Source organism: Clupea harengus, chromosome 17, assembly GCF_900700415.2.
Source record: "Clupea harengus chromosome 17, Ch_v2.0.2, whole genome shotgun sequence".
NCBI classification, from domain to species: domain Eukaryota; kingdom Metazoa; phylum Chordata; class Actinopteri; order Clupeiformes; family Clupeidae; genus Clupea; species Clupea harengus.
Window position 1 is genome coordinate 22,870,863 of NC_045168.1, and position 24,943 is coordinate 22,895,805.

The 24,943-nt window shown below is 42.4% G+C and overlaps 1 protein-coding gene across 2 annotated transcripts in view; it reads right to left on the reverse strand.

Moving 5' to 3' along the window:
* The window catches only part of cntnap2a (contactin associated protein 2a), a 270,768-nt gene that overhangs the window by 92,497 nt on the left and 153,328 nt on the right, over window positions 1-24,943 (reverse strand). For both annotated transcript variants that reach the window (XM_031584073.2, XM_031584072.2), the window contains exons 12-13: window positions 24,329-24,448; window positions 22,063-22,263 (exon numbers count right to left, since the gene is read on the reverse strand). In XM_031584073.2, the coding sequence (XP_031439933.1) occupies window positions 22,063-22,263; window positions 24,329-24,448 (321 nt within the window). The remainder of the gene's footprint in view (window positions 1-22,062; window positions 22,264-24,328; window positions 24,449-24,943) is intronic.

Genomic DNA, 24,943 nt, shown 5'->3' on the forward strand with positions numbered 1-24,943 from the left:
AAACTAAAACTAAGTGTTTACAAGTAGCACACAGGAGTTGTGGCAGCTGTGTTTGTTGTTTTAAAGCGACCGTAAAAACCTTCAAGATAAGGGGTCTGTCCTCAGTGGCATCACGCCCATTGACTTTGGATGGTTATGTGCCCACCAAACAAAATGTGAGCAACAAATAAATATATAAAAAAATTATAAAATATTAAAATATTCCCAATATATTTTAAACATAGAACTGTGTGTCGGGTAATTCACTGATAGTATGGTAAATAGCTAGCCTGACGATGTCATACTCATAATTCTAGTCAGAATATGAGTCTGATATCGCTCCATTGGGCTGTGATTATGGGGCGTGTTTCAACCGAACCAGAAGAAAAAATGCCTCTTCGCTCAATTGGTTACCTACAACCAATCAGAACAACGTAGTATGTGACCAGGGGCAGCTGATACATTACACTTTTACCGGATCCCGTAGGAAGGAAGGCAAAAACATCTTTTCGATTGACAAATGCCTTAATCACGTTTCTCTGTTCCTCTTTCAAAATGAATGCACTGTCAATGTCTAAATGGACTCGAATCTATACATTTCAGCTCTCCAGCGGCAGCCATGTTTGTTGAAAACGAATTCAACTCGTGTGTTGGTGACGTGGTTGGTTACGTTACTGTTGATCATCTGTCCATCATCGTATAAAGCCCGCCTTAACAATTTGATTGGTACGGCCGATATCGAGCCGCAGATAATTTCTCCTCAATGGAGTAATGCCAGACCGAACTTCCCAACCAAAAAAATTGTGGGCGGGGCTAAATTCGGTCTGGTATCCAGGCTAGTAAATAGCAATTAGTTGACCGCAATTAATCTTCTGTTAATGTTCGAAGTAGGCTAATTAGCCCACATATGGACATGGTAGATAGCTACTATCTTAGCAACACTGCATTATAACTCACTAAGTAGGCTAGTCTATACCAGAATAACAATTCAATTCATTGTTTATAGTAGCATATATGTGATAGAATATGTTTATTTCAGCGTGGAGACATCCTCTAAGCGTTTTGCTCAGATAATTTTCGGTGCCATCAGTCCCCAATATTAGCATTTCTATGCTCACACAAGAACCACAATGCAACAACCAATCAAAACAGGAAAACATTGATATGCGGTTCCATCATGTGGTAGCTAGTGGTGTGTGTGTGTGTGTGTGCACGTGCATTTTTAAACAAAATGGGTAAAAAAGTGCCCACCCCCATAGCAGAGGTTGCATGACGCCTCTATCTGTCATTGAACTGAAACAGAATCCTTTGTTCTTATCTTTTTTGCCCAACAATAAAATCCCATGATGTGTTAATATTCTTCCAGTGGTGCCTCATTATGTATGGTTAACAGGCTATTGGCCTCATTATTGTGACCAACTGGACTGGAGTTTGCCTCTCTTCTCATTTACAGGCACTGCAACCAACAGAATGAATGGCACACACACAAAGGCACTCAAACCTATTTTGATCATCCTGTTATTCTCAGAGCACAATATCACTTTAGCTATGGAGAACGTCAACAGGTCTTGTACATATTAACAATGCATCAGTATATTACCTAGCAACTGTAATGAATGGAATTTTCAGGTGGTGGTAAGCACTGTTCCAAAGGGCTTCATACCATCCATTTGTGTTTAATGCAGGTTGGATAGATGGTTGAACTAATCATTTGTGAAGAATTCCTCTCCAGGGACGAGCCAAATTCCTTTCAACAGATATCTTGAGTGTTCATACGGGTACATTTGTATCTAGACCCAGCCACTACTGGTCTTTCTCCAAGTAGAATATCCAACTATACTCACAATAGGTGCCAGATCCGTAAGGCACTCTGGGCGTTAAGAAATGCTCTATAAATTTGAGTTAAATGAGCGTTTGCAGGTGATAAGGGCAATGGAGTGGAGCCAGGTAAATTACCTAGGAAACGACCCCTGGCATGAGGGCAGTGAGCTATGGGGGAGCTGCCCTAAAGGCCCTATGCAGTCTCCCTGTGGGGAGGAGTGATATCTCAATTCCAGAGGAGATTGGGGATTGCAAATCTATTGTCTTAGACCTCCCCTACAATTACTTTCCAGAAACTACCTTGTCGGGTACACTGAGTGGCTTTTTCTTTCTTTGCTGGCGTATGGTTCCTTGCTAAATGGATCTAGACATGAATAAACATGAGAGATATTTTCCTCTAATAAGGAGAAGTCCATTGACTGATGGGTCTCCCCCTTATCCTTCTGAAATGACTTTATCCTGTGAATACATTGACCTTCATTCCCTTTTGTCAGTAAATAGAATTTCACCGGAGTGGATTCTAAAGGTGACCGCATGACAAAAAAAAAAAAAAAAAAATTGAAAAGACACAGATAGAAAGAAAGAAAAGAAAGAGAGAAAGAAAGAGTGTGTGCCTTGCAATGACAGCGGCAGCAGACATCCTTAGCGTTGCTGCAGCACTGGTGGTGTTAAGCGCAGTGGGGAATGGCGCATTTTAACCGCGGGGTCGCAATCTCCACGTCTGGTGAGGACAGAGAGTCTAAACCGTGAGAGGATTTCCTCCTGCGCCTCTCTCTCCTTGGAAGGAGTTAAGTCCTCTCTGCTGCAGGACTGGTAATCTGCCAAGAGCTTCTGACAACATGAAACATGACCCTCTCGCTGGGCTGACATCATATCCTTTTCACTGCATGCTATTTCCTCCCACCGTTCCCCCCACCCCCACCAAACTCTGCTACAGAGGGAAATGAGGGATCCACGGCTTGTGGTGAAATATGGGGCCTTGGGGTGACAGCGTCAGGGAAGATTGTCTACCACTGGTTCTGTTCCATTCGGATGGCTAGGACGTCTCAACACCCTGTTCTGCCTCAATACCCAAAGGTAAAGCAGGCATTTCAATCTCTCTTTTTTTTAACAATTCATGAAATCCACCCCCCCCTCACACACACACACATAAATGCTGTCTCCCCACAGCAGCATTGTGTGAATTACTGTGGCTCAGGCTCTAAAAAACTTAAAACTCAAAACTTAAGAAATGTGTCAGTCTGACTGTATAATGCCTCTGTGTAATACTTCAGTGGCACCGAAGCTCCAATGAATTAAAGATTATAACTACTCTCTGACTGAACCCATCAGCTCATAGAGTGTGAAGATGGACAGCCTGTCATTTCTTGTTATGAGCCGTGGCCATCCCTCATATTTTTAGAACATGTTAAGGTAAGTAATTACTGTATACCTTTTGGGGCTTAAGCCAGAAAACTTAGTTTAACAGCTAGGTATACAACATGGTCTGCTGACCTGTTAATATCTACTAGGCTACTAAGTTGAAAAGCTGGATATAGGTTATTTCAGAGGTAATTAAATCTTGAGTCCAATCCCCGTGCTCACTCCTTGATAGTCTGATAAAAAGTGTGGTCGAGGCTCTATTCTCTCATTGCTGCCGAGTGAGCGATTCCATCAAGGAATCCAGCTCCTGAATGCCAAGTTCTGTTTCCCTGTTAATTTGTTTCACTGAATTTCCCCTGGGTACAATTTTCCTATTTGCCACGTCCCATTGCATTCACCTGAAACACTAAATACATAAATATATACGGAACCGTCCACTCAAGGCTAAAATAGGGACAGAATTGCAAAGATTCCATGATAAGTGTTGGGAGTGGTCCACTGAAGACCCAGCATTCTTGACACTGCTGACGGTGACTTCAAAGGGTTGGAAACGAGACTGATGGTCACGGGGAGGGAAGATCCTTCAGAACCACAGTTCATGGATGCAGTTTCCATCTTCTTTTAATCTTACTTATCAGGCCCCTTACACGATTGCTCCATTACCGCACGCACACACACACACACACACACACACACACACACACACACACACACACACACACACACACGATTGCTCCATTACCAAAGCCCCCGGAGGAGTTTTCACCGGCTCGTCATCACATATTTCACTCACATATCTGGCCCCTTTCAAGTCTCTAGGTTATACATGGAACCCCGGTCTTTTGATGGTTAAACTGGCGAGGCACATGATATGTGAGAGGGGGGCATCACGAGCATGATAACACACCCCCGACATACTACGTGGAATCAATTTCTTGTTACGGCGTTAAGACCAGCGGCTGCCTCTTACACCCCCTCTCATTACTGGGCTGTCACAAACAGCACCAGATGTTAATGGACTCAGCACAGACGTGGGTTTCTCCTGACCACCAACATTTACTGAGATCTTAATGTGCTTTTTAAAATCTTGACAGTTGGACGCATGACACATCGCTGCAGCAATCAGACTAAATGCAAGGTATGCCACAGGAAGGATGGTTAGAGCTGGGTGCTAAATCCTTTGCCCACAAAAAAAAAAAAAACACAAACATGTTTTTTTGATAATTCCAGACTCATGCCCCTGAGATCACAGCCCGGTGCCCTGTGAGGATATAACCCACCTGAGCTACACAGGGAGCGTGTTTGGTATTAGCACCAGCTTCAACTGAAAATCCAGATACATTGTTATTGCCAAAATTGACGCGTTTGGCATTTCAAATGCACATGCTTCAGTGGCCAGTCTAATCTGCATTCACTGAAGAAGTCAAACCTGAAGCTCCAGACAATATCTCAGATTAGTTTTCACTTGGATTGCTGTCTGGAAACAGAAGAGAGCTTGTCAGACTACATTTGCATAGGGGGATTTAGGCGATAACAAAGAAGTTCTTTTATTTCCAATTCTACTATGACGATGTAAAAGATGCTGTAAAGATGCTCTCATTGAAAACCCTTTTAATCAGAAAGAAGTCCTGGAAAACTCCCCACTCGGGCTTCAATAACTGGTGCTCTTTAGACTCTTTATACTGCCATGATCTTGGTGTATGTGAAATGGCTGATTCAGTGACATTAAATATAACCATGCTTATTAGCTATGCCCAGCTATGCGTATATGGAATTAAATTAAATGTTTCCAGACCACAAAGAGCCAAGAGGACAGAGTGTATGCTGGCAGTGGTGGGTGAGGAGAGTTATGGAATATAGTAAAAAGCATGGAACCAAACTGCAGGCAACCATCCTGCAGAGGCCTGTCACACCTTCAAAGCGTATCACTCGGCTCGAGCACAAAATACAACACAAATGCACTCCAGTCCCCCAGAGACAAACTGCTGAAAAAAAATCCAACCGTGAGCTGACAGCACTCCCTTTTCACAAAAGCATTCACTTTCTACAGGGCGTGCTTAAAATGGGCACAAAAGACACTTTGTGTTTTCAATATGTCAACATTTCACGGTCCACATCAAATGCAATTATAGCAAAAACTGTATTTTAAGAACACCACTGACCTACACAGCATAAGCTGCCATTTCACACTCAAACTCTGTGAATAGCATTTTACCAGAGCACTATGCATATAATAAAAGTGGCAACACTAGGACACTTAACACAAAGAGAGCGGTTACTATGTTTATCATGACAAATTAAGGCTTAGCGAGACACCATAGGTTATCAGCTCTTCTGCAAATAAATCTGGATTGATTTTATTCAGTCAGCTCATTGTATTTTTGCTCACTTTGACAAGCACAAGAATCATAACATTTCACAAGCTTTCACTGCATCAATGCCTGTGCTGTTACATTTCCATAGCCGTCTAAAACAGAGAACTTCCCAGAATAACAGCTAACTTGTGTCTCTATTCAACAAAATAGAAAACAACCCTCAATAAATGATGAATGCGTCTTGTGTGTAAAAACAACGAGCTACTGACAAGGTACCTCAGGTCTTTTTTGATTTTTTAGACCTTTTAAGAAACCCACCTTCCAAAGACAGGATCATAAAAGGCATAATGATAAGGCTGCAGCCTGTTCAGTACCAATGTTCCGGTCCAGAATCGCATTAAAAAAAGCCCAGAATCACGGACACCCACTGGCAAGTTCTCACAAGGGCATGCAGGTTTTCAGAGCACAGCTCTGACACCAGTGGAGTCCAGCCATAACTAGGACATGCATGGATCTGTTCACACGGCTGGTTGCAAAATACTGATAGTAGGGGGGGCGTAAAGTTTAATAAAACCCCTGCTGTTCGACTAAGAGTGAATTAGACTGAGGCTAGTCGGAATACACTGTGTGGCTGCAGTGAGTGCTTAAAGATTAGCAAATCTGGGGCCATTTAGCGCGTTAATGAGAGGCAAGAGGAGACCAAGACAGTAGTTGGTCACAGCCAGGGCTCCTCACTGTAACTTCCACTTTAGGGGGTCCTGAAACAGCCCCCATCCCCCCACCCATGAAGCTCTGGTGGACAGGGGTGTGTGTGTGTGTGCTTGTGTGCTGGTGTGTGTGTGTATGTGAGTGCGTGTGTATCCTGTGTCTCAGGAGAGTGCATATCAGAGTGTGTGTATGAGTGTAAGTGGGTTTCATTTGAATGCTCTCAGTATGAGTGGTGCAGTGGTCTCAGTCCTGCAGCTGAATAGATTAGTTTTAATAAAGATCTCAGAAACATCACACAGAAACCTTCACCCACTCCCAGTTCTGTCGCTGGTCTGGAAAGTAGTGCCTTACATGAGTCTGGATGTGGCTACGTTTCGCATGCGTGTGTGTGGATGTATAACATCCTCCTAATCCATGTTCACTGTAACATCCACTGAACTGTGTGTACAACTGCATATGCGTGTGTGCATTATGTTTCCTTTCCAGTTCATCTCACTGCATCTCCAGACAATCCAACAACCTTTGATGGGTCATTGTTCCTCTGCATAAAAAAAACCCCAAACAAACTGGGGCGTCACACGCTGCACCGTTTGTTCAGGTGTGAAATCCTCACAATGAATTAAATCAACCCCATAATCACACTCATCAATCATGAGAGGATGGAAATTGGCTTGGAGCGACACCTTGTATAGTTAATTAGTCAGAGACCTCCCATACGGGTGGGATTTTTTTCTTTTTTTCTTTCAAAGGTGCATTCTAATTCCTTAGCCGTGCTTTACCTCCTCAGGCTGCCAAGTGTATCTTCTGGAACACATTAAAGGCTAAAAACTGCAGCCACCCTTCACAAATGCCGAAGCAATAAAGCGGGGAAATGTGTTTTAAATCACCTACCACCCCGTTTTAACAAAGCAGGGCTAGTAGTCATAGAAAATCAATTCACAAGGAAAAAGAGGAGGCAAATTAAATGCATCGGAGTGGACTGTGCAAGTGCAATTAACTGTTCAGTGTGACAGAAAGTTGAGGCATGGTCGATTGAAACGAGGTCAGATATGAGTATGCTCAGCTACTTTCTATTACCACTTACCAGCAATAAAAAGTCACAGATGCGATGTCCACTTAGCGCTGTGTCTGTGTGCGCAGGTATTTCATTTTTAAAAGCAATCATAGCTGGGGGAAAAAAAATAATTGTTTTTGTTGTGGCATGATGGCACAGGTCCAGGAGAGGTGAGTTTGACAGGCAGTGAAGTAGCAGACAGCAGAGATGTCATGCAGCCCACTCACACCCCCCCCCACACACACACACATACACACACACACATACACATGGTGACCTGTAATGAATATAAATGCACACTTACATGACTACCTACAAGCTACTCACACACCCACCCGCAGACACACTGATACTCACACACAGTCCACCACAGTGAGATGCTCCAGTGAACCATCAGGACTCAACTCTTCTGTTCCTCTGTGTGTGTGTGTGTGTGTGTGTCGATCTCCTTCTGCCTACTCTGAGGCACTGGGGAGAGAGATATACTGCCCTGCCATTCCACCAGGCACAGCTAAGGTACTGACCTGTGACCACCATGTCAAACTATCTGCTCCTGGCCAACACTGTGTAAAATATACAGTACAATACAATACATGACAGGGCAGGGGTCTGTCTACCCAGGCCTCCCAATGGTCACCTGGAGAGGCAGAGATCACACAGCACATCCCTGACACTGACGGTTATCTGACAATGGGCTTTTTGGCAAAAGAGGAGAGGTGAGCTGGAGAGAGAGTGAATGGGAGAGGGAGAGAGACAGAGGGAGAAGCAGATAGGAGGAGGGGGACAAAGAGAGTGAGAGAGAAGGAGAGATAAAGACAGGATGAGAGAGAGAAAGGGCAAGGATTATGCAAAGGCAGAAAGGGAAAATGAGATAGAACAAAACAGAGAGAGAGAGAGAGAGAGAGAGGAGAGTGTAAAAAAGAAGAAACAAAGAGACAGGGGTGCGAGACAGAGACACATGAATAAGAGACAGAGAGACAAGGGCAGAGAGACAGAGTGAGAGAGAGACTGAGAGAAAAATAGATTGCTCATCTCAAACCGGTGGAGACCATAAATCAGAGCATGTGGCGAGACGAGAGGAGAGGTTAAACAGCTCCATCCAGAGGTGCTAATCCCTCCAGATGTTCCTCCATGTCTGCCTGTTCCTCCGCCTGACAGGTTAATGAGGGGGCCTTCACACCTGTAGGGGCTTATTTGCGTGAATGTCAACATCGCAAATTCTGTGTTGATTATCAAAAAGTATCAAACACTCTTGAAAAGACTTTCAAATTCTTGGCAGACAACACCATTCCATAGTCAGCCATGGTATGAATAAATAGCACTGAACTCTGTAGGTGGTGTGATACAGGGGTGTCCATATCATTACAGTGTCAAAGCAGAATTCATACACGATCGGCAAAATCAATTCTGCTACCCGTTGGTTTCCAACTCTCTCTCTCTATCTCTTGCTCACCCTTTCCCTCTCTCTCTCTCTCTCTCTCTCTCTCTGATGATATCTTAATGGCTTTGTGTTATTTCTGAGCCATAAAATTCAATGCCATTAATACCATTAACACGTACCCGCAGACACTATCTGCCATTACCAGGGAATGGTGAACTGAACAGTTTCGCATTTTTGGCAGGTTAAACTGGCAGCAGAGCTGATTCTCTATTCTTGTTGCCTGTGTGGAGAAGGGTGGGGAGGGGTGTGGAGGTCCTCTGTTTTGCTGCCAACATGGATGCCAGCGGAGGCAGGTAGGCTATTGCATTCCAATTGTACAATGTGCATTACAGGTAGGCTACTGAATTCCAAGCGCACAATGAGTGTTACAGGTGGCTGATGAATCTGAAAAATGAGCCGTTTCTTGGCAGGGAAAGCGGGTTCGTGAGAATGGAATAAATGTGGCTTGTTGTGCACTCAAACATTTCTCCAGGCAACGGAACAGCCAAGACGCGCCAGAAACAACAAAGGCAAAAAAACTGTGCGGGTGAGTGATTTGAGATCGACTCTGCATGTATGTCAGAAATGGCTGAGCTACAAAGTCCAGGGGTAGACGCTCTCACAAGCTGGAAGTGACAGTATGATTGCTCTTCAGAAGGATTATGCATATCATCAAGATTTTGGGTTATAAACAAACAAAAATAAACAAACATATGTGTCTTGTGTGACTCACATTCTTTAGAGAAAGTAAATGAACATACGCTTATTGTATAACTCATCTTTCCTCAGGGGAGTTAGCAGCAATATGCTTGCTCAGAACAGCACACTGGGTATCTGCGTGGGAGACAGTCATGCCTTTCAGATGGGCTTTTTGTCTTTGTCTAGAAGAATATCACAGAAACAGCCAGAGGGGAAAGTATGCAAAAAAATCTTCAAGTGCTGTACATATGAAGCCATTTAGAATTTAAATATTTGCTAAACATATGCAATGTATAAAACATCAACGTTACAAACAACCTCTGCATCAATTGTGCACATTAAATCAGATTACTGACAGCACAATCGTTTTATATCATTTCAAGCTACGTTAAAGTCCCCGTGATACTGAACACACTGTACTAGTTGAGTTTAGCTCCTTTCAATTCTGAGAATCCTCTGAGATTAAAAAAAAAAAAACCTTGAGAAATACATTTTATTGATACCCAAGAGGAAAGTGAGACAAGCAGCATGATGCTCTAATTGAAATAAAGAAAAGAAAAAAGATGTCCTCTGTGTTCGAGTCCGAGTCCAAGTCCGAGTTACCAAAGAAGAGTCTGAGTCCAAGTAATCAATAAACTATTAGATGGATTAATCAGTAATCCAGAAAATGTGCTTTTCATCAAATAAAGTTCATTGAAGTATCTGTTGTTTGCCATGAATGTGTGGTGAACCTCACACTGCCAAGGCTGGTTTACTCTGTCGATTCATGTCAATGGCAAATCTTACAGATTTTTAAATGCAAATCCGTGTATGCGCTTGACAGCCCTGGTATGAATATAGCTATCACGCTAGACTGTGATTGAACGGCGTGAATAGTGCATATAGGTTTTGACTTCACATTATTATGTGGAAGCATTTATGTTATATGCATATTTTAAGCATTTACGTTATATGTATAATATGATTAACAATCTGTTCTTGGGAAAATGTGTCTATATATTCATTTGCTGAAGTGTCAGGAGCATGCCCAGGCAAAGGTAAAGGCATTCATGAAAGAGCAAAGAAAATCTTTTGATAGTTCCACCAAGTAATATAGTATACCGGGAAAAAGCTATGTAATTATAACCCAGTGGGATTATAATCTGCCATCAATCACGTACACCAATTTTCACCCAGCCACCAACATAATTTGCAGTAGACAAAGCACCAGATTGCTTTAGTTTTGTCTGCAGATATTTTGCTGGCACTAAACCTTTATTGCCTACAATAAACACCACTGCAAGTGCATTGAACGAAACCAGAGATTTATTTCACAATCATAAAGCTTCCTTAGCATGTAGGGTAATTGTCTTCAGTCTTTTTAAGAAGTACGTTTATTTAGTCTGAATTACATTCTCGGCCGTTTTGCAGTGGGAAATACATAGAGGAAAACGTAATCAAAAGCTACAAATTGTAAGCCAGACGTGGCTGAACTCATACCTAACACCAAACCTCCACTTTCTGGTATTGGTGACGGGCAGAGCTAACACGTAAAAATGCAAACATTTCTCAAAATACTCACTACTGGCCAATTGTATTGCGTATAATACAATACATGACAGGGCAGGAGTCTGTCACACAGCACATCCCTGACACTGACGGTTATCTGACAATGGGTTCTTTGGCAAAAGAGGAGAGGTGAGCTGGAGAGAGAGTGAATGGGAGAGGGACAGAGAGACAAAGGGAGAAGCAGAGAGGTGGAGGGGGACAAAGAGAGTGAGAGAGAAGGAGAAGGAGAGGCAGAGACAGGCTGAGAGAGAGAAAGAGAGAGAGTAGTAGTGACTACTTCTCACCTTATTGACGAGGGTATATCAATATACTGTATAAGTCAATAATACTATTTACAACTATTTACATTCATGGAAATGTTCCAGCCATCGCTGGCCACTATACTGTCTAGAGGATTTCTGCAGACGCAGAGGGAGAGTGGGGTGGGGTTGGACAGGGAGTGCGAGAGAAGATGAGAGGACCAAACACTGGCAGCTTTACGGAAGGCATGGGTTGTATAATGCAACATCAAACTATATCGGTATAAAAGGTAGTGTCTCATCCTATTTCATGTTTGACAAATATATCAGTGTACCTTACATACCGATATATTATAAAATATAAAATATATCAGTGTACCTTACATACCGATATATTGCCCAGCCCTACCTGGTCTGGGACTCGAAATACTACAACACTGACATACACCTATAATGCCCATAATAATCAGGTGTCCATGGTAATAGCGTATCTTAATATCTCAGGACACCTACATGACAGGATACGCCATCAACCCAATAAAGCTCTTTCTTCCCCAAAGACTGATCTCTGATTGTTCTTGATTGTTCTGATGGTTATTGAGGTTGTGTGTAAAATCTAACCTCTGGCATTGTGAAAAAAAAAAAAAAAAAACGGTTTTGAGGACCTTAAACAGCTTGAATCATTATGGGTTGAGGCCAGAAAGTCTTGAGGTGTTAATTGACGCAGTCTATGGCAAAACCAGCATGTCTGAATTTCCGCTCCAGATGAGGGGGGCACCCAATTGGAGGTTGACCTGGAGTGTTACTTCAGGAATAACAAAAGCCAAGGCAGGCAATAGCTTTGTTCGTGTGCAGGAAAAAAGATCAGTGGCAGAAAACCACCTGTCTCAGAGCACCACAATTGGACCACGACCCTACCAGGTCATAGTTTTCTGAACATATTCAATACCCCTGTGATCAAGCCATTAGCTGCCTATAGTTGTACAGTAAAAGTTGAACTCGGTCAAGCTTTAATTAAAGAGTTTCACTGATCCGCCACATTGTGTTACACAGAAGGAAAAAAAAAAAACCCTATCGGATTTACAGCAGTTCTTAGTCCTGGTGAAGTTCAAGGTGAAACTACCTGGCCAGCCAAGGAGGAAATGTCTGAGTGAGTCTTTGTGGCGGAATCCTTTGGTAAGAGCAAACAGCTGAAAGTCAAATAGAACTGAACCCTGACCCTGTGAGCTGGAATGATTTGATTTGAACTCTTTTCACTCAAATAAATGTATTGAGATTATAAGAATGTGATGCATAGGTTGTTCAACTGCCACTATATTTCCTTACTGGCATTAGACTCTTTAATAAAAAGCTATCCTACCCTCACTCTGTCAGGTCTTTGGACTTAAAAACCTGCATAACTGAAATATGAATACATTGATGATGTGGAGGAGGCTTTTAGTCAACCGGTTAAAATAGGTCTAAATAAATCTTTATACCTTTGTAAGCAATAAGAGGTTGGCCACAGTCAAAAGCTGTAAAAGCATTACATGAAGCCATACAGCAGACTTGTCAGCAATGGAGTTCAGTAACTGTTATCCAACTTGAGGATTTGAAGAGGTGTAATTAAATGAAGTCTGCATACACAACAACACTGTTCAAAACTTCAGCAAGTAGACGTATAGTTATGTGCTTGAATGCCCTGAAGTTGAGACACAAAAACAAACTTTTGAGTGTTCTTGAGTGTTCATTAGCAACTCCATTTCGTCGCTCTGTTTTCCATTTTTCAATTGCCATAATCTCTCATTGCGACGCCTTAATCCCTTTCCTCTATGCAATAACTCACCCATAAAAAATGAGGGGTGCAGTTTCATAGCATTTCATCCATCTTGAGATGGAAAAATCCTGACTTCAAAACAGCAAATCTGAATTGATCATTCGTCAAAGAGTTCAATTAAATAATTTCGCTCACAAACACAAACAGTAATTCCAGCCAGTTATAAGTGTTGTGTGTGCTGTGGGTTGTTGTTATAGGCATTCCCTGTCATTACGCTTCTGCTTTAAAACGAGAGGATAAGACACACCCTCAAGTGGTCAAGTTTACAAATCTGTTTTTACTGAAATATACAGGCTGGAATTATAAACAACAAATGTTTCAATTTATTGGGTTTCGGATTAGTGTTTTTCTGACAGATAATCAGTATGGATGCAAACCGCTTTTGAATAACAGGGAGTTAAGGGATGGTGCAGTTGTGCATGAATCCAACCATGTAAGACTGCTCCTTGCGAGAGGCAAATCTTACAAATTGTTTTCTTAGCCTATTTGCATTCTACTTGTGTGTGGGGAACCGAAGCTAGTTCCTTCGGGCACTAAATTGCTTGATTCCTAAAGAATGGCTGGAAAATGACAAAAAAGAAGAGCATCCGAGAGATTTTTGCCCACACATGCACATATGAGCACAGCCATCATTTCACAGTAAAGGAATTGTACTTGGAATCTTGCCATTCTGAAAACCTTAACTCCTAACAGTGACTCATATTGCTGGATCCTGTACATGTTGTTTTAAGTTACTCAGATGTGCATGAAAGAAAATATCTCCCTAAGACTTTTGCCTAAGCCCCATGAAACACAATGACAGTGGACAGAAATATCCTATACAGTGCATTTCTGGGCATAAGCACTCATCAACTTAGGCAGTATTAGGGTCAGTGCTTTCTGGCATCAAAGAGCCTTTTTGGAGTTGTTAGTCATGAAGTCAAAGTGCAAATTAACATCTTCTAAAGGTGTTAAACTGAATCATATTCCTGTCAGGCCATCCCATATATTCACTGTTGGTGAAAAGAGCACTTGCTATTTTGTCACAGCAAATACTGCTTAGGTTCAGTCCACAACCCACAGTCCACCCACAGGCATAGATGCTTAATCCCACAATCCTCTATTCATGTGTGCTGTGATCCTGTATTCACACAGAGTACACCGGCAGACACTGAAGAGGCTGTTTTACACAGGGGCTGACCTTTAAATAGGAGCTCTGTCTGGAAGTGACAAATGATGGCGTCGGTAAATAGCGAGGCTTTCTGTCTCAGGTTCAAACGAGGACCAGTGGGGTCGCAGGTTTATCAAATTAGGAGGAGATCATGCAACATTTCAATGCAAATGAGGCGCTTTGCCATTTAACAGAATGCAACAAGTTGCATGCTGGGATGCATATTGGGAAAATCAGACACATCTGGGTCAGGGAGAAGTTCATTTCCATAAACTGAGCAGGGATGATACAGTGAATGGAACACAAAGTGGGAGTTAGTGCTTTAGAGGGGAAAAAAAAAAAAAAACAGTGCATATGAACATCACACCTGATCTTTCTCACTGCTGTTTAAAGACCTAGACATTTGCCTTGAAGATTTGTATTTGTATATTATTTGGCTAATCGTATGAATGCACACACATATATATTCTTATTTATTCTATAGTGTACGGTGGCCATGAGAGCTCAAATGCAAAGAGACAAAACACAAGCAAATTAGGAAAACATCTTCATCAATCTGACAAAATATGTGCAGCATTTAGAAAACGCTCTGCAAATTCACCACACATTACAGAAGCGGGCTGCAATTATACCAAATGACAACTAAAGTGTTTCCAGAGGACACTTAAAAGTGATTTACAGTTTTCATCGTTGCCATGGTTTGCGACTCATGATGTTACTAAAGTCGGCTATCTGCTGTTAATCTAGCCTGCCAATTTGAAATGACCGTTATGTTATGTTATGTAAGAAAAGACAAAAAAAGACAAACAAACAAAGTCTGCAGGCATGTTCATCACTTTTAAGTGTCCTTGGAAACACTTAGATGGTTATTGGGTGTAATTACAGCATTTTTCTGTAATGTGTTGTTTTGTCTGACTTGGCAGCGTTGTTTTTGAAATGCTGCGCATGTGTTATCAAATTGATGAAGACGGTTTCTTAATTGGCTGGTGTTTTGTCTATTTACAGTGCGTTGAGTTCTGAAAGCCACCGTAGTATTCATTTATATAATCTCTATATACTCATATTTGTTTGCTCTATAAAAATGAGATTGAAGGTAAATATTGTCTGGCATACTGTATCAGTACTACACTACCCATAAGCACTGGGAAGATCATTTCACTGGTATAGAACTGTGAATCAACTCCTTGTCTTTAGGAGAACAAAGAACAATATGCCTGTTAAGATCTGGAAAACCTCTCCTCCGATGTTACCATAAAATCTGACACAAAATAAAATATAAATTCCGGGAAGTCATTTGTTCCAAGTCTAACTTCCAAATCTACAGCCTCAACAAATACAGGGTAGCCCAGCCAATACAACTCATGAGTGAAAGACACAGTATGAAAAGCACTGAACTTTCCTCATTAAAAACAAACACGTCAGACAGGCTCTGTCCCTGCACATTGTTAGGAATCAGTTTGGCTGAAAATGAGTGAGGCTGGGAGTGCGGGATGGGGGTTGGTGAAACCAAAGGACTGGATATTTCTCACGGGGTCTTTCCCCATTCAAAGGCTGGTCACACCACGAGCCCGTTGTGCCAGCGGGCATAAACACGGGTGACCATGTTGATAATGAAGCAGCTTGTGTTGTCCTAAACCATCTGGAGCCCATGAGGCGAGCTGTGGCGTGGCTGCCCAGCGCAATTAACTGCCACGTCCTCTTGGACACCGTTTCCATAGCACTGCCGAGGCGGGGCGGGGGGGGAATGGGCAAAGCGGCGTCCTAGGTGAAGCCCATTCCATTGTCACGGCTAAATTGTAATTTCAGCCCACAACAAGTAAACTGCACTGGCATTGGGGAGCTTCTTTCTTTCTCTCCTGTTCTTTTTCTTCCTTCCTTCCTTTCTTCTTTTTCTTTCTTAATTTCTATCTCTCTCTCTCTTTTCCTCTCCAAATGTGAGGGAGTTGACAAACAGGCAGAAAGAGGCCGTTCCAGTTTTGAACATGGTCTCAGTAATGTGTTATAGAAGGAGCCCAATCACATGTCCGGTGTTCACGAGCAGCGTGATTGTGTGAGAGAGAGCTAAATCGATCTCGACTCGTCACCTCACGAGGGTGTTACTGCTGTGGGGATCATCTCCGTCACAACTCATTTTCAGACTCTCAGCACCCGCGTAAAGACCTGCCCGCTTTTCACATCTCACAGTCCATTTCCCTCCTCACAGCGTCCTCCAGGGGCAATGCTCACGTATGTAAATTACCAGTCAGCGGCAGTCTGAAGGCAAAAACAATCTCAGTGGCAGACTTTTTGGTCGCCAGGCTAATTTTCCTTTCATCTCCGCTGCCCTGCATGGCTGACCATTCACGAGTCGAGCTATTTCAATAACTTTTCTGGTTTGGGTTCGAGGTGTGACACATGGCACTGTCAATGAAACATATGACAACATTATTGAGGGTAATGATGCCATCGTATATGCAAATGCCCGGGATACATGTCTCTCTGCTCAAATGACAGGACTGCAGAGCTGGATGGCTGGTGTACTGCCTGATCATTAACTCCTGAGCCCACACACAAATCTCCACTCAAGGAACCGTGACCAGGCCAGAATTCTCATTACATGAAATCATTACCAAAACGGAGTATTTATTGTGGCCTTTTCCATACGAGTGTGGCATCGCCACACATCAACTGTATTCTTTTAACACTGTATGGAATGGTTGGTGTTGAACTATTCATGGCCTGCATGCAATATGTAACATCATAGTATTCACTGATTACATTTTTAGATTCAAATGCTGTAAACAACAGCATTATTATTTACAAGGCCAGTAGCGCACTGAAATGTTTACCTGGTGAATATTTCACTGAGAGCTCTATGGAAGATGCTTAATGTATGTACATGTTCTATCAACAAAACCGTGACTAAGAGAGAATGCATCGTCGGTTTTTCCTCTGAATAATATCTCTATATTGTAAAGCAAACATCCATTGGACCGAGTTAACACAAAGGTTACTGCAAAAAAAGAAATGCCATTTAAAAAGCAATATATGCAGTTGTAATGAGAAAGGTTTAAATTAGTTTTCAATTAAATTTCATGTCTTGGTGGGAGTATTGCTTTGATAATGAATATAAGATAGTAAAGTTGATGTTGCTAGTCAGAGTAATATTGTAGTTTATTTTTATTTTTAAGGTGATCCATCTAATAGTTTTTCCATTGTTTGTGAGCCCTGGAATTACAGAGGGAAGTGAAAGAGCAGAGATACTCCCAAATGGTGAATAAGAGATGCAGAAATATTTGGATAATGTCTCTAATCTTCTTTGGTGCTTTCATTACGAACTGTGTCACGCCTGTGTGAAATTAAGCTAATCATCAAACGTTGCTTGTCAGTGAGGGACCACTCAAGGGAATTAAAATAAAATTAAGTTTGAAATAAATATCAATTTTAAATTATCAACAGCCTTTCTATTGTGTTTCCAGTCTTTATACAAATATACAAAGGTCTACATTCTGAAAAAAGCCTCTGAATGTAGAGCAGACAACAGAGCTGTTAACCTAAGGTAGCAAACACAATCGCAAAATTCATTCTTAACAGGATCATTTTGTGAAATTACTTTGAGGGGGCACAGAGAGTCAGAGCATATTAAAAATTATTGTTGGATGCTTTGCTACAAACCTCATCTCGGATGTACTTAAAAGGATATGTGGACCCCAAGAACATTAAAAGGTGTCTCAACAGGCTTAGTATTACTCATGTCCTGCCATGTATTTCTCAGGTTTTTCATGACATATGCTGCTTTGAATTAAAACAACTGACATTCATGTCATTGGTAAAGTAACCTTTATTTCGATCATTATATCTACAACTTGACTGAAAACAGACACTATAACTTAAATGTAAGTCAAACCTTTACCCTATTTTCAGAGGTCTTTCATTTATAAAAGGGAACCTAAATAAATAAGTGTTAGCTTAATAGACATGTCACAGCAACTCTTAGGCAAGTTCATTTTTAAACTTCAAAAACAACCTCCGCCATGAGCTACCTCTGCTTCCTCCCGTTCCCTCCCGCTCGTTCACGCTCTGATTGGTGTGACAGCTCATTCACAGCGCAAAAAAATCATTCTCATTTCCTGAGAAAATGCTCTGTCACACTGATCTATGTCCTTTCAGCTTCATAATAATCACAGTACACAGTGATGATTATTAAGTGATACAGATTAACCCCCCCCCCCCTCCCTGAGATTGATATTAAGGGGATACCATCAACATCCAACAAGGACCTGACATGATTTACAAGAAAAAGAGATAAGGGACAATGGCTTGAACAGAACGGGTGACAATGGATTCTGGGGAAAGCGTAGTGGGGCAACGCTGACGCCGGGCCATGGTGAAACAGGTACTGGTGTTCTAGTCTCACTTGATGTGCCCTGTGAGTTTGTCTGTCGTTTGAACATGTAGTTCAATTTAAGGGTCGAATGGCCGAGTTATGGTCGCCTGTTTTTACTGATTTATATTTTCATCTTTATGCGTGTTTATTAAAGTTATTGTACCAAAGTCTATGTGTGATGTTTCAATGGTCAAATTTGGAATTGTGTTTTGGATAAATACACTCATAGACATCCTGACAAATGTACTGTCCTCACACACATGCATATACTGTACATGAGTGTGTATGACTGTACGAGTACAAAGATACAGAAAGAGACACTTTTAGACACATATAACACATACACATACACACGTTCAAACAATAGCTCCTCTTAGGCCCAACCAAATGCAACACCCAACTCTTGTGATGAAGTATAGTAGCTGAATGTATTTTCAACATGAGGCTGACCAAACACAGTGATCTGAACATGCTGTCTGAAATGGTGACAGCAATGAACAAACCAGATCTTGTGCACATGCAAGCAACTTCATCATAATAAACATACCAAAAGCACCTCCGGAATGGTGGTAAGAGAATATTTATACGAATTAATTCATATGAATTAACCATATGAATTTAAATAATTACATTAAAAGGGAATTATTTCTACAATATCAAAATACACACAGACATAGACTGGAGAGGATCAAATTAGCTTGCTACCTAACCATAGTAGCTCTGATACTCTGCTCAAACCACGCTAGCTAACTTAACAGTTTAACTTCAACATGAGCTTCCAGCTAACTTAATGTAACAGCTAGCCAGCTCGCAAGGAGGCAAACTTCCGCCCACTATCTTTCATTAAATAGCATTTAGTAAATCGACATATAAAGCAGATGTTGTTTAAGCAGAATAGTTTCTGTGTCAGTTTCGGACATATTTCTCTCCCTACCTCACCATCCGTCTATGTCTCTGCCATCTGCTCCATCTGACTGACAAAAGAGGGAGTTGATCTGCAACGTGGCTTTTGGGGAAACCCATTAACACAGAAAAGGGAAACCCAGAGAAACTTCTGATATTCACAAGTTGCTACATCTACATCTACATCCTGTGAGAAAGACTTTCTGTGCCGACTGCCCGGTCTGTGCCAATGACTTGCTCTGAGAGTCTCATAGTCTGTCTCACCAAGTTACTGTGTGGCACTATAATTTGCCAGAGGAATTACACCAATTGCATCTTAATGCACTGAAAGCACAAGATGCTGATGTGCTTGACTGCTTACATTATACAGTCATAGTGTAAAATACAGGAAAATACTTGATCACCGCAACGCAACACACATCCTCACACACTGCACACAAGATGTGTACTTGCTTCCTCACACATTTGAACATAACACCTGTGTACTTGCTCTCCCACACACACACACACACACACGATCATAACAACCTGGGAGAAAGAGCCCCCCAAATTCATTTTGTGTAATGCACTGTCTTGGTTTATCAGCATCAGATTGATACCTATGTGGCGCTAACCAGGGTGGAAAGGAGCTAATTCACTCATAAAAGATACAATCTAAATACAAATGGGGCACCGATCCCCAGAGCAGGGAGCGCAGTAAACAAAATGTCAGCCTCAATGGGTGGGCAGGGGGACAGGAAGAGGAGTAGACAGCCATGTCGAGAGGACAGACGTCTCTTCCCCCTGCTGTTCCAGGCAGCCAACTAATGGGGGTCACGTAAGACAAGGTCTACGGCACCCTCGGCAAGCGCCTGGAAAGAATCGGGGGGACTAGAATAATGACCCCATTGGCTCATCTGCCAGCGGGAGAGGGAGGAAGTCATGAAATCAGAACAATTATAGTTTAGGTTCTCAATTACTGAATCTAATGTAGCTTGGACACAATTTACTTTAACACTTGGTTTGGCTGACGGACGCCGGCCCTTCGCTGGCGAACTGATGAAACCTGACAGTCAATTTATGAAGCATATTTTTGGAAATAGTTGTCCATTTTCCTCCCTCATTTTGTTTTAAGCCGCATTTTAATTGGACTTTCCTCAACTCGTGTCTTTTCACATGTTGGGTAACCTGTTTAATAGGACACTGAAGGCCGTGTGGTGTTGACAAGCCCCATCCCCTAGGAGGTTAATTGCCCAGATGCGGTCTAATGCACTAATACCCAGCTATTGAACATATGCTCAATCAATCAGGAGCACACATAGCGATTCACAAAATCCTCCTTTTTTTCGTTGTTAACAGTCGCTGGGCAACACTTTACCATTCCCGAACAGTAATTCCCAAAGAGGCTTCCCATTAAACTCTTGAGAGGAAAATACGGACAGAAGAGCGCTCGGAAACTAACGACCAGCTATAAAATAATGAGAAGAAAGAGCTCAAAAAAGCATTCGAATAAATTGCACTGAGTGGATCATGGGCTTACTCGTGACAAAGTGCGAAACTGAGGGTGGCCGTAATGAGGACACAATGTGTTGAAAAGAGGCACTGTGTCCTCTGCGATTCTCTCTGCACTTTGATTATTGAGGGTATTAGGCACAATATATCGCACAGTGGTCCTGGCAGTAATCAGACTGCCCTCAGACAAACTGAGGGTGGCCTACAGAAGAATGGAGAATGAAAATGCTAATGATGGATGGATATCACAAAAGGGGCTCCGCAGCACTTCTCGTGACTTATGACTAATTATGGCTCTGTAAGCAAAGTCAATAAAAAGTCACGCCGGCAACATTAGCCCAACGATTCTGAGCAGATAAATAATATTATTACCCGTTATTTTTACGGCTTTGTCAATTGGGGAGTTTAAATGATTAAAAACCTTAATTTCAAAGACGAATGAGTGTCCTCCACCAGAGGATATGAGCATTTGAACAGTTATGCTCTGCCGAGCGGAAAAAAGTAAATAAAATAATGGCCTGCGCATATTTCTGGTGGCATCACCTAATGGAGAAATTGATTGTTGAATGTAAAGATTTAAAGTTTCCAATGTAAAATAAATGGACTTAATGCAGAGCAGCAGGAGAGTAAAAATCACTGATTGCAAAAGCTGAAACAGACAGTGGATCCTTATTGGCCAATAATAGATTTCCGGTGTATACTGTAATATTGGAAAGTGGGTTTGAAAACAGCTAAGAGCAAATGCTGACACAGGGATTAAGTAAATGAAATGATTATGGCCAGGGGAGACAGGCAGAATCAGTGACTGCAAAAGTGAAGTAATGAACGAGAGACAGGGGGTCTGGCACTGGACATCACCTTGACACATGGTATGACAGGAAACACAACAACAGACTGACGCTGGCAGCGTTTTCTGACACGGACACGCCTCTGTATTCATATCAACCCGAAGCCACATTTGCAGAGCTACTGACCTCAATACCGACACTGACATTTGTGTCCAGCGATCTGTCATCTCATATTAGCAGCAACAGAAAGACACTGAGACAACTTGTCCTGTCTTTCTACAGTAGGTCGTTAGATACAAAATATCAGCTGTACTAGTTCCACGCACACATGCGGTACCACCATATGTCCTCAAATACAAACTGAAGGTGCGCTGCTCTCACTTCATCATCCTCACATCCTTACCTGGGGTGTTGAGGAGGCGGGACATGCGGCAGGCGTAGGTCAGAAGCTGCTCACAGTGCTCTGCGCTGTCGGTGATGGCGGACACCTGCTCCATGGAGGCGCTGTAGTTGAGCTGCAGGACCGTCCGTCTCTCGCGGCTGGAGCCCGTCACCGTGGTCTGGGAAGGGAGGTTGTTCATCACCGTTGTCCACACCTTGTCCTCTGATGGGGCACAAAAGGGGGAAATCCACAATTAGAGCGAGAGCCGCTTATTCAATTCAATTAAATTCAGTTCAATTCAGTTTATTTTATAGTTCAATTTATATAGCACCAAAACAATTACATTGTCTCGAGGTGCTTTACAGAGCCCAGAGCTAATCACAGCTGGTTCAGCTGAGTGATGAGAAGAACTACGAAGCACGAAACTAACCTGTAGGATGTGTGGGTCATTTTTGCAGTGAAATGGACAATGGAAATTAGTTTTGCTTTCAATTGAGAGGTGGTGGAGGACGGAAGTGTTCAGTAATGTTGACTGATGATAGACGGAGAATAGATGGAGAATAATCCCAAAGCTGTTGGGAGTTGTGTACTCTCATCTTCACTATGGTAGTTACATTTACAGGGATGTTTACGTGAACTGTACTGTGTTGTTAAGGTGGACCAGGCAGTGCTGTCACTTGACCTGTTTTTGCACTTGTTGACTATTGTAACCTGCTGGTTACTGTTAGGGTGACCAGACGTCCTCTTTTACCCGGACATGTCCTCTTTTCGAGACCTAAAAAAGGGATTTCAAAACCGTCCAGGATTTTGACTCGTCGGATATTTGTGTTACTCCAGGTCTTTCACAAACTAGTTATTACGTCCTTACAAGTTTTGGAAAGGGTATCTCCCTAAGTTCCACCTTCTTGCGCGAGCTCTGACTGTAGAGAGAACTGTCATTGGTCGACCGCCTTCCCAGTGTTGCGAGATATGATAATTATCCTCCAAATACGATCATTTTGAGCCTTCGATATGATACGCCATTTCCAATCTGGCAACACGGAGTAGGCTACCTTGCCCCCTCCAGTAGTTGCATCGTTTGCAATAGTACATGACATCTGAATGCGAAAAATATGTAAAAACTTCGTTGCGGGGGAGGGGGCGGGGTCATCTGCATGTGAAAAAGATGTCCAAAAACTCCGTCGCGGGGGAGGGGTCCTATACACGAAGTGTCCTCTTTTTCACAAACTCAAATCTGGTCACCTCACTCCCATCCGGGTCACAGCACCAAGCACTTGTGTAGACCAGCACAGTCCCGCACCGGGCGTGCTAGCGAGGAGGCTAATACCCATGGATGCTAGCGCCTGTCGCTACACATCTCTGAAAGTGTCGGGGAGTGAGGTTTTCCTGACTGTGCAGCACTGTACCCACTGGCTACATCAGTGCCTCAAGAAACAAAACCTGACAAGGTTTTTGAAAATTATCTTGGCAAATAATCTTGCAGCAATTGGCAGCACTCAGTCTATCAATGTGGTGCAGAAGTTTCTAATGATTGTGTACAATTTCTATTGAAAACCACCTTTGTTTCCCTACACATCCTGACTTTTAATATCCATTATATAAACATATATAATATTTGTTCCTAAAATGTTAGGGTTGTTGAGGGTCTTTTGTACTTTTCTGCAGTGAGATCCAACTGTAATTTGTAGCCAGACGCCCACTGGACGGTCTGGCCATCTGGACCCCCTGATTAACAGCATTAAGTGGCACTTTTCTGCTCGGTGAGGGGATTTAACAGACCCACTGGAAGCAGAGGTCTCTGCCGGAGAAAGATGATTCTGTAGACAGTTTATGTGGTCAGAATGTCCCCAAAGCGCCGTAAAATACCCCTCCTTTCATTTCTGTTCCATTGGGGCTGTTTATTTGCAGCCCAACGTTCTGCAGTGATGTGTTAAGGTGGCAGGGGTTGCCCTGGAACTAAATACATTTGGATGTGTGAGTGAAAGCATGAGTCTTAGAATGGAGCTCTTCTCTTCTTCTGTCCTGTGGTTCAATGGATACAGAGCTTTCTGCTGCACATACGGTGGGATGCAGACCATCAGGTGCTATTTAGACATCTTCTCTTCCCCCAGAAGCTTAGGTTCATAGCAACCTTCTGCAGAGTGCCTTTTGTTTGTTACCCCTATAGCACATAAAACTGAGACATCATCCTCCCGCTACCCCACATCACAACCACCACCTGGTAAGTTTACCTCAATTCCCAAATTATCAGACGTTGTCTAATCAAATATTGCACAGTTGCAGTTACCTGTCATGTTGCAGATCACCTTGAAAGGTCCAAGTGATCCACTTCCATCGGGGTCGATCCAGTAGGCATCTGATGTCTTGCCAAGGTGTTTGTAGGCCTCACAGGACTGTTCGTAGACCGCTGGAAAAAAAACATAAGGAAAACAGGACGTTCAGTTTAAAAGTGCTGCTCAGTTGACATAATTAGTTAAGTGCTAAAAACTTGACACCTCATCCTCGGCATAGGTGCCCTTCATATCACAAATGCTTGTTCCCAGGGAGCCCTTGCCTTTGTCAAGGTGTGATGATAAAATGTAAACACAGCATGACTTAGGATGTTCCAAGGGGAAATGTGCTTTTTTCATGGCATTCACAAGTCACTGTGAATCTGTTAAGATCTTGTTGCAGATGTTGTCCTAAAGAGGACCTCATTTCATCATGCTCATTCAGTGTTCATGATTTTATTTTTGGGGTCTACTACATGCTTCAATATTCCAAAAACACATTGTTTTTCTCATCTCATCTCTGTCTGAATCGCTCTGTTAAAGCTCCTGTGTCTTTAAACTTTATTAAAACTAACACTTGAGCTGTGTTGTCTGCTACTGGGTCCTTCACTACTGAAAGCCTAACAACACTT